Source organism: Echinops telfairi, unplaced genomic scaffold (assembly GCF_000313985.2).
Source record: "Echinops telfairi isolate 266 unplaced genomic scaffold, ASM31398v2 ScPeMD7_2010;HRSCAF=2546, whole genome shotgun sequence".
Classification (NCBI taxonomy): Eukaryota; Metazoa; Chordata; class Mammalia; order Afrosoricida; family Tenrecidae; genus Echinops; species Echinops telfairi.
In genome coordinates, this window is record NW_022105908.1 from 24,401,844 (window position 1) to 24,412,904 (window position 11,061).

The following is an 11,061-nucleotide window of genomic DNA, read 5'->3' on the forward strand; positions in this document are numbered from 1 at the left end:
GGGTAGGGGGCAGGTAGGGCAATGGAGATCCGACCCCCTGCGCTGCGGCTCTGACCCTGTTTGTAGGAGGGAACGCGCGAGGAGGGGCTAGGCTTGAGATAATGGGGACGCCCTGGGTAGGAACCTAACCCGGAGCGGCCCAGAAGGAAGTGTTGGGTGGCCCCGCCATCCAGGTCTCCTTGTGGGTCCTGCGCTAGTGTCATTGGCGCCTTGAACATGACATTCATTGCCTCTCCTGGGAAGGCTGGATTTGCCGGCAGCGGAAACACAGATGTTTTTGTTGTGACTTGAGGGTCATCTTGGCCCCGGTGCAGCTTCCACTGCGGAGTCGGACCTACTAGGTGCCGGAGCATCTGACTCCGAATGAAACCCTCTTTTATCACGGTGGGGCCGGGGAGAGGTGTTTACCTTGTGTTTTGCCCGTCGGATGTCCGGTTCAAAGGCAGCTGGTCTCGGCCCGGATGGCCCTTTCCAGTAATTTCGTGCCTACCAGAACCCGCCTTTGACCACCTGGTCTGCAAGTCTCGCTGTAAACTGAAGTTACGGGAAGAAAGGCGAAGATGGGTTCGTTCCCCCGAGGTGGCTGGCGATTATGATAGTCATGGCGAACGGAATGCACTTTACCATTTGCTGCATTGTAGTATTTAAACAGCACTGCAGCAGGGGAGTACTTCACGGTGCTCATTCATTCGTTCACGTCAACATCTGTGTATTGCAGGACCACTCCCGCCTGCTCCCCTCTCCCAGCTGTGTGTGCCAGGCACAGTCTTAGGCACCTGATCAAGATCAGTCTTCCTTTGGAATTTATGCTTTAGTTGGGGGGACACAGATAATAAAACAAGTGAGCAAATAATTTCCCGTAGTGGTGTGTGTTATGGAGAAAACAAAGCTTATTAAGGGGCTAGAGAGTGCAGGGAGAGTGTGCCAAGCAGGAAGTGGAATGTCCCCCTGAAACTGTTTTTAAAACAAACAAAACAGACTCAATGCCATCAGGTAGACTCTGACTCATAGTGACCCTAGAGGACAGGGTAGAACCTCCACTGTGGGTTTCTGAGGCTGTAACTCGTTATGGGAACCGAAAGCCTCACTGTTCTCTTGGCTGATGGGCTGGAACTGCGGACTTGGTGGTTAGCATCCCAATGTGACATTTCAACAAGAACCCGAAATGACCACCAGGAGCTAACAAGGCAAGCGCTCCCCAAAGGGGCAGCGGCACATGCAAAAGCTTGGCAAGGGGCACCAGAAGGCTTTGCTGGGGAAATGGAAGACTGCAGTGCAGGCGGGAGAGTAGGGAGAGAATCCGGGCAGGTAGGCATATACCGTGGAAGAACGGGAGGCCCAGAGAGAGCGACAGACTTGTACAGTGTCATGCCATTTGTGAACATTGGAACCACAGCTGAGAGCCTCTCTGTGCGAAAGCCATCATTGCATTGCGCCGTGTTGCTGGCCATGATCTCTGGCCGAATCTGCACTTTCTGCACTTTGGTAGGGACTTGTGCTCCATCTGGTGGCCTTGCATAGGGAATATGTCCAGTCTGAGCCTTATCATTGACATTTTTCTCTAGAGCCCTCATATTCCTGTGGACACGAGTCTCTTCAATGGATGGAATGCCTTTAGGTTGTGGGCAAGTTCAGCTCTTGAAAGGATTTCTCCTTAAAAGTCCTGGGACAGGCTACCTCGTCATAAGGGGGTGCGGTGGGGGTGGGGGATAAGTGTTGGACTGCTAAAGTGGTGGTTCGAACCCACCAGCTGCTTGCGGGAGAAAGTGGAGGCTGCCTGCTCAGGTAAAGAGTTACAAAGTCTCTGAGACCCGATACAAGTTAGAATGGGCGTGGTGGCAGTGCGTCTTGGGATGGGGGTGTGTTAATGAAAAAAGTTTCAGAGAGGTCAGCAGGGCCGGCCCCAATCCCAACTGTGTGGACCCCCCCGCTTCAGAAGAATGCACTTCAGAGGACAGCGCTGGGGCTACAGCTTGGGGAGCGGGGTGCATTGGATTAGAGCACACTGGAGAAACCAAGGGTTGGAGAGGCCATCCTGGCCCATTAAGCCCCAGGGATGATGTTCCTGCTCCGAGCAGACAGGGCCCCGGGAGGACGGTAGGGCTGGCCCCACCCTGGGACACGGCATCCCACACAACCATGGCGCTGTGGGGGACAGCACTGGAGACACAGTGAAGGAGTGGCGCCCCATCACGCCGGGGCTCGGCACTGAGGGCATGCAGCAGAGCAGCAGCGGTTGCGGACGGATGCTCTGGTATTCCCCCAGGGAATACCAGAAATGGGCTTGGGAGACCGAGTGTGGCACCCCATCAGACTCAACTGGAAAACACTCGTAAAGGCCAACAAACACACCTTGAACTATTAAAAAAAAAAGAAAAAGTCATGCTGTCTTTGTGTCATGGGCTGTCGGCCGTTCTCACCCTTCCCCTCTGTGTTAGGACACCAGTAGAAGATACGAAAACAAGGCCGGAAGCTTCATCACCGGCATCGATGTCACCTCCAAGGTAAGGTGGACCTCGAGTCGTTCCGTTTGATAGGTGTCCTAAGAACTCTGGCCCTAGGGCTTAACAGAATAGTACCCTATTTTTGCCCCTTGTTGCTGGATGACATTAAAAAAAAATTTTTTTTTTTGAAAAAAAGAAAAGAATTGGGTGTTGTACAAAGCAGCCCGCACGCCTCCCTCCCTAAAGCATCCAGGCAGCATTATGTCCCCCAGATTCCGGAAAGCTACAACCGCCCTCCCTAGATGCTTGGGCTGACTCCCCATTGCCAGGATGAAAGTTCCTTGTTGGAATGATTTTTGAGAATGCGGTGTGCATTTTTTCAAAATGTGGGGCTGGGTCCATTTTAAATGACAACCAAAAGATGAAAAATGCTGGCCCTTAGTAAACGCCTCTGTTCTTCACAGCGTGCCGGCTTAGAGAAATTGGATCTTCTGACGGTGTGGCTATTTAGGCTTTTATTCTCAGTACCTGGGTTATTACCTTTGCACCACTGATTGCTGTTAACTAGATTACCAGCTTCATCGCAGTGCCTCATAGAGCCAAACCGAGTCTTTTCTTTTCCAAGCAGGCCGTTCATGTTTGGTGCTTCAATTGGTTGTATCTAATTTAGGCATTCTTTCCTATTTTGATGTATGTAATTAGATTTGAACCAGAATTATGGCTCAGAGTGCAATATACTACTACTATATTGGGTGCGTAACAACCCAATTAAAAATTAAGTGTGTTGCATCTGCCTTGGAATAGCTTATCTGAGTCTCGTCTGTCTTAGATTGCTTAAAGACCCAAAGAAAGAGAACCAGTTGTCTTTGAGACAAGCACAAAAATAATAAAAGGAAACGGTTTCTTTCTTTTTTATTGAAAAAGCAGTAGCTTGTACCCTGACTGGATTCCCTCACAGATTGGAGCCGGCAGCCCCACAGTTGGTCCTTCACGCAATGACTGAAGGAAGGTAGACAGGTTGTCTGTCTGCATTGGGAAGACCTGAGTGAAGGAAATGCAGACTGACGATTGGGAAGTGACAAGGGGTTGCTGCTTGCATCCCCACAAGTCTGGCCTCCAGTCGTGGCGAAGCCAGTGCACAGCCAGGGAAGGGTTCCTCAGAGCCATTAGTAGGAGATGCACATTCGGACCAGCGCTTATTTTAGCTCTTGGGAAAACTTAGGGACCAGGGCTTATTTTAGCTCTTGGGAAAACTTAGGGAGCTGATTATTTTCTCAGGGAAGCTCCAGTGCTTCTTGTCACTTACAGATGAAAACTGGCAATTCCCCAGAGGCAGTGGGGAGAGCGAGGGTGGCATGGCTGCTATTTTCAAACGAGGAGATCATTAGGGACTGCTTAGGCGTGCTCACCAGCCCTGGGAGGATCCGACCTGGGGGCTGGTGGTGGTGGGGAGCCTGGAACTAGCACTGGGTTCAGAGAATCTGCCTTTACTAGCTGAAGTACCGTCTAGCAAACCTTTTTAGGTTCTTGTGCCTCGGTTTTTCCTCCTGGGAAATGGGGGTGCTGAGACTGTTTGGTGGTAACTTTGCATGATTGTTTACAATAAATTTAAGGTCCGAGGACGTCATACAGCTGGGAAGCACTGAAAATTATTCTCAGTCGTCAACAATGTCCCAGGCACTATTGCAGTAGAGTGTTAGCGTACCCCTCCCAGGAACTGCACGCAAATGCCCGATTCTTGGCAAAAATGACCCCAGGTACACTGTTGTCCTTGTCTTCACACGATCCCTGGTGCATCGTGGCATCTCTGTGATGTCACTCTCTGCCTGCGTGTTTCACTACTTTAATCATTGTGTCCCTGTACTTTCTAGGAAGCAATTGAAAAGAAAGAACAACGAGCCAAACGCTTCCATTTCCGGTCAGAAGTAAATCTTGCCCAAAGGAATGTCGCCTTGGACCGAGACATGATGAAGAAAGGTACAGGCTCTCTGGGGGGGCGGGGGGTGTTCCCCGAGCCTGGCTTCTGGCCTGGCTCTGCAGGTCCTGTTCTCACCCAGGTACTCCTGAAGGAAAAGACTGGTGTCGTCCGCTTTTTCTGAGGCTTTCTGTTAAAAAATTGAGATTCTGAGAGCTGTGTTGCAGAGGTTAGACTGGGGGAGGGGAAGTTATGATCCTGTCATCTGAGTAGGAGCCCTGGTGGTGTCCCGATTACGTGTTGGGCCGCGATCTGCATGGTCAGCAGTTTGAAACCACCAGCCTGCTCTGTGGGAGAAAGACAGGGCTTTCTAGTCCCATACAGAGTTAGTCTCTGAACCTCACAGGGGCAGTGCTACTCTGTCCTACGGGGCCTCTGAGTTGGCATCGACCTGCTGGCACAGCGATGAGTTGTCTGAGTGGGTCCTGAAAACGGTGAGCTACTGGCAGCGCTTTTATAGAGCTTCGAAGGTTCCTTTACTGCATTTCTTGGCAGAGGGGTTAACTTCTGGCCTTTCAATCTTGTCAGAGTGGAACTCCCAGACCCTCTTTTTAGGGGTGTTGGAGCTGTATTGGGATTGGGGGAAAGGCGTTTATATTTCTGTCGCTTTATCTGAGTGTGTGACAAGTGTCAACTACACAGACCATCCTGTGTCCGAGGAGGCAAAGCTCATCTTGCCATGAGGTTTATCATTCTCCAGTTGAGGGTGTGATGTTATTTTATGTTATTGATAGTTCAAAGTGTTTGCTCCCTAGAACTCACCCTAAAGTACATTATTGTCCCTGGTGGCATAGAGGTTAGGTGTTGGCTGTTAAGTGCCAAGGTCAGCAGTTCAAAATCACCAGCGGCTCCAAGGGAGAAAGATGAGGCTTTCTTAATCCCAGAAAGGTGGATAGTCTTGGGAGCCCATGGGGCAGTTTTACCCTGTTCTGTAGGGCTGCTGTGAGTCAGAATAGACTCCATGCTGTGAGTTTGGAGAGAGAATGAATGAAACAGAAATCCACCGTCGTGGCATCAGTTCTCCCTTGGCTGCTCCGTGTAGGGTCTTAGCCTATCCACCGTCACAGGAGCAGCCTGCTGTCTCCATCGCTCCTGGAACAGCGGATGGGCTGGAACTGCTGGCCTGGAGGTGAGCAGCCATGCTTATCCTGCAGCCCCACGGGGACTTCATATGTATGTATGGAGGGTGGAGAAAGACCCTGGGAAAATGGAATTATCATTGAATAAATAAAATAACGAATTCTATTTCTATAAACAAAAAATAAAAATGGAATGATAAAGTCTGAACTCTCTTTTTTTTTTTAAAGTCTGAACTTTTTGACACCTCTCCTAAATGTACACATTTGTGTGCATGTGCCTAGAGAGCTCTCGGAGCTCTGTTGGCATTAGAGGTTAATCTGTAGGTTAGCTGCAAGGTGAATGACTCTCCCGGGAGAAAGTTGAGGCTGCTGGCCTGCTCCTGGAACAATTTTATAATCTCTGAAACCCTAAGGAGCAGTTAATTTCTCACAAGAACCCTATAAGGAATATATTTTCCTTCTTGCTTTATGACGGAGAAAACAGACTGGGAGAAGTCCTAATAAATTTCCCAGGGTCACGGAGAGTCAAGGTGGAGTCAGGATTCGAACCGATGTTTATATGATTCCACAGCCTTGCTCTTAACTATTTTTCGCTATTGCTTTAGGATATCTGAGATATTTACTCCACCCTGTCACCAGACCATACCCCCTCCAGTCCATGCTAGTGGGCAGAGCCACTTGAAAGCAGAGCTGCCCTCTGCAGGTCACCGCTCCTTTTCCTGCATCACGAGGTCAGCTCGAGACAGGACCTGCCTTCTCCCAGGCTGGGCTTCAGGCTTTACCTGGAATGGCAGGGACAGACGTTCAGCTCTCTCATTCGTGCACTTGCTGGGTCTGGGAGTGAGAGGCCTTCATGCCCTCTCTCACAACTCTCACAACTTCATGCCCTCTCTCACAACTCTCACAGCTTCATGCCCTCTCTCACAACTCTCACAGCTCTCACAGCTCTGGTCTTGAGAGTGTCGTCGTGTCACCGCACCGGTGACTTTCTTAGAACAACCCTCGGGTTGTTTTGCCCGTGGTCTTAGTCAGCCTTCCATCTGTGTGTTCAGAAGTTACTTTCTGATGAAGGATCCCTAGTCACCCATTTGAAATTTTTGCCCGCCATGGTTGGAGCTATGGACGGTGCCAAATCCTTTGGAATCCGCCCTTTGCTTGCTGTGATGGCGGGCAAGCCCCTGAAGCTCTCTAGGTCTCAGTCTCCTTGTCTGTAAACTTGGGACCACCTGAGTAGCATCACTGTCTGGCTTTAATTCTCCATTTTCCTTGCTTTTAAAACCTTTTTTACAGCAACCATTGCCTTCTGGTTCTAAAGAAATTCCCAGAAGAGGCAATAGCTTTGCCTGGGTGGTCAGCTGGAGCAGTGGGCTCCTACAATCTGCTCTTCATCCAGGGGCAGCAGGTTCCAGGACAGTGTACTTGAACCCTCCTGGGAAACTCTACAAGAAAGAAGTCCTGCAAGGCCCAGATCACTTTAATCACAGTGGGAGGGGTTGGCCAGGGGTGGGAAACCAGGGGCCTTATTTTTATGTCTCTGCGGGAGACTACCAGCCATTGGGACTGTGCTTGGGAGCTTGGTGTCTGAAGCCTGGCTGCCTGGATGCAATCTAAACTTTAGAATAGCATTGTTGAGCCCTTTCTTCAGTCTCAGTAAACCCTTAGGTGATGGACATGCAGGCTTCTGCCCATCCCCTTCATTTGCCTGATATGATGTGCCTCATGCTGCTTTTCCTACGGCAGGGCTGACTCGCCATCATGTCTTTCGCAGCGTTCCGGTCTTGCGGTGTATTCTGGTCAACCAAAACAGCCAGGATTTCCCCGTAGGACTACTGCTCATCAGAAGCCTTTCCCAGGAAGGACACAGGAAAGGGGGGATAAGTGTTACATGGGGGAGATTACAATGATTAGTTGAAACAAAACGTCTGGTAACTGTTAAGTGTAAAACTCACGATCTGCGCTGGGATCCTTAAAACAAAACAAACCAACCCAAAGCTGTCTTTCTCATCTGTGCTGAAGTGCTTTAAAGGAAACCATCCTCCTCAAGGACGCCTTGTTGATTTGCAAACTCCCTGTCAGTCCACTGATGTAATTTTCATCTACGCTCAATATTCTAGCTGTAATCTCCACTTGGTGTCTTCTCCAACCTTGCTCCACATCTATGCTTAGCTGTTGATCGGTGCTGCCGTGAAATTTCAGTCTAGCGATTTTAAGTCTTTTTTTGGAAATCATTTTATTGGGGGCTTGTACAGCTCTTATCACAATCCATCCATCCGTCCATTGTGTCAAGCACATTTGTACATTCGTTGCCCTCATCATTCTCAAAACATTTGCTTTCTGCTTGAGCACTTAATATCAGCTCATTTTTCCCCTCCCTCCCTGCTCCCCCTCCCTCATGAACCCTTGATAATTTACAAATTATTATTATTTTGTCATATCAGTGTAAGATATGATTTTAAGAGGAGGCCTATGAACAACAGAGACAACGTTGGGGCGACTGGCTTGGTAGCGAATTGATGTCATTTCCAATGGGGAAGACATGGCTTCCTAAGGGATCAGAGACTCCGCCTAATGAGCTCTTTTGGAAGTTGTGAAGAATGACATTAAGTTTGGGGGTCTGTGGTCTGGGAGATTCTTTTTCTCCTTTTGTGCAAATCAGCGCCAGCATGCCCATCTCAAGCCCTTCAGGTACCTCTGCCCTCCCTGTGGTTTCCCCAGATTACCTCCCGCCTCCTGAAACCACCGCTGTGGGGCTGAGTCCGTGCATCGGGGGCAATGCTGGGCTAGGAGATTGAGATCTATTTAAATGAATTCCTACCCTGCTGTCTCCGAGCTTGGGTTTTGGTTCTTCTTCTTTTTTTTTTTTTTAAATGTTTCCCTTAAACCCTTGCAAATGTTTCCTAATCAAATCCCAATCATGCAATGTTACATTACATAGGTAAGGAGTTACACAGAAAAAAGTTACATTCCAATCACATTATAGCATTAACTGATGTTGTAGAGCACTCCCAGCGAGGCAGCAGTGGTGGCAATGGCTATGAGTCACTTGCCACTTCTGCATGAAATTCCCACGAATCGGCGAGGTCTTTTCAGCACCTCCGACATCACTTGTATCACGAAGGACGATTCAGGACTGCTCTCCCATCTGCATTTCATCTCCACTGGAATCCACACCCCCATCCTGCTTTTTAGGATGAGGATGCTATCTTTTGAAAGGTTTATAAGCATAGCATGGTTAATGCAAGTGAACAATTCACAATTATGGCAAGTGTCACTGTGAGCAGTTTCATTTACGATGTTCTTCAATTACATTATAGCATTGACAAGTCCAAAATCTTGATCTTTCAGCAAAGCAGCAGTCTGTAGTAATAGTCCAGTCACTGTTGTATAAAATGTTCAGTTATGATTGAGTCCCAGAGTTTCTCTTAGATGTCATCTGTAGTGGAAGAAATATCTTGCCGTCAGCGATCGCCATTCTCAGGAATCTGCGAGATCTTTTTGACGTTTGGGGTAACTTCAATAAGCAGGACGGGTTCGCATCACAGCATGGGCGTCCCTCCTTTCTTCTGGGCCTTGCTGGCTGAAGAGAAATCCACCTATCTCCTTTACCTCAGCCCAGCTTGGTGGTCCACGTGGAGAGAGGGGGAAGGGAAGGAGGGCAAGGGAACAAGGGAGAGGAGGAAGAGAGGGGAGCCAGAGAGAGTCAGAGAGGTCCGAGCTGGTTCTTTCTTAATGATAGCTATTCTCCTGTCTGTTAACACCAGCAAAAAAAAAAAAAGGAGAGCAACGTGTTTGTTTTTTTTCTTGCATCATCTCTCACAGCAGTGTTACCCAGACACTTAAAACCCACACCACCACCAGTGAGAGAGGGCTATCAAAGCAGGCCATGCCCCTTCCTCCTGCCCCCATCTGCTGGTTCCGCGAGGAGAGTTAGAGGACTGGTCCCTACAAGCCGCTCACCATCCATCCAACACAGCCGGTTTCCTCCCCTCCCTTTTCTGGATGCGGACTTGGTTTCCACGTCCCCTTTGTAGACATGCTGCATCTGTCCTCCTCACCGGTGGGATGGAGCGCCGGCATGTTCCTATTGCCACTGCCAAGCCTGACATCAGTCTGAGGTTCGTGCCAGGGATCCTTAGTAGCATTTGCTGTTTGTTCCTCTCTCATTGGTAGCCTGTGGTCAGGTGTGCTTACCTGTGGTTTTTTTAAAAATCATTTTATTGGGGGCTGTACAACTCTTATATCCATCCATCCATCCATCCATCCATCCATCCATCCATTGTGTCAAGCACACTTGTACCTTGTTGCCCTCATCAGTCTCATCATCTGTGTTTTAGGAGCACGTGAGTTCCATTTCCTGCCTTTTCTCTCTAGGATCACCTGATGCCCTGACTTCCCATATTGAGGGTCTTCTACCTCTTTTGACCGTTCTCATCAGGGGGATTTGGGATTAGCTGCCTTTTCTGTGGGTTTTCTGGAATCTGCCTTCCTAAAGACTAGAGGGTTGGGTCATGCCCGTCTTCTTTGCCCCTTAGGAAATCCAAGAGGCTGCCCACGTGTCTGGCTTGTGGTGAGCCCTCAGTAAATGTCCACTTCTGTCCCCAGTGCCACTGCTCACTGCCACCTCAGCTCCAAGCCCTGTCTCGCCTGGGCGGTCTGAGAGCCTCCTTTGCTGTGCTGTTTTGTTCTATTGGGAGCCGTGTGGGCAGCAGGTGAGGCTGTGTAGTGAGCATTCTCCTGAGGCTCTTTTCCATCGGATTTGGAGCTTAACAAAGCTCCCTTCCTATCTCTGGTGGGGCTGGCCACTGTCATGTTTGCTCCCTTGAGAGTGAGCCTCAGCTGATTGAGACTGGTCTGTCTCCACAGTGATGGTCCTTTTAAGCAATTTTTATTCTCAACCAGTTTCTTTTGAGTAAATTTGTCCATTACCCAGTTTCAGATCCTAGTTAAAATGCAGACATGCTTTTAAACATCCTAAAACCCAGGCACGAATGTGTCTGATGGAAGGGTAGGCAGACATTTTGTTCCACACACCCCTTTCCCTTCTGTGATTTGAAACTATCCCCTCACCTGTTGGTTTAAAATGTGTGTATTGTAGCGTTTCTGTTAGAACAACCCTGCAGTGCCCTTGCTGTTTACTTTTGCACTGCCTTCTAGCCTTGCTTCTCTCTGCTTGTCTGCTTCATGATATCATCTTTCTATAAGATAGGAGCGGCCCTGCGGGCACAGTGGTTACGCATTGAGTGGCTAACTGCAAGGTTGGCAGTTGGAAACCAGCAGCCGCTCCCTGGGAGAAAGACAGGCTCTCTACTCCTGTCAAGGGTTGCACGCTCAGAAACCCACAGGGCAGCTCTGCCCTGCCCTGTAGAGTCACTGTGAGTTGGACTCGAGGGAGGTAGATCAGCAGGTCTCCTACTAGAGATCTTCTTGCTCTCCAGCCTGATTCCTCTGCCCCACCAGGCGCTCCCCCTGTCCCCGTGCACGTCAGCATCTCTACGTCAATGTCCCTTCTCTCCATAGGCAGCTTAGGCACTTGTTTTCAGAGTTAGTACTTTTACCTGAAAAA

The 11,061-nt window shown here is 49.3% G+C and overlaps 1 protein-coding gene across 1 annotated transcript in view; it reads left to right on the forward strand.

Moving 5' to 3' along the window:
• Positions 1-11,061, forward strand: part of NCBP3 (nuclear cap binding subunit 3) — a 47,545-nt gene that overhangs the window by 9,397 nt on the left and 27,087 nt on the right. Inside the window, exons 3-4 of the mRNA XM_004716199.2 lie at positions 2,439-2,504; positions 4,316-4,421. Coding sequence (XP_004716256.1) covers positions 2,439-2,504; positions 4,316-4,421 — 172 coding nt within the window. The remainder of the gene's footprint in view (positions 1-2,438; positions 2,505-4,315; positions 4,422-11,061) is intronic.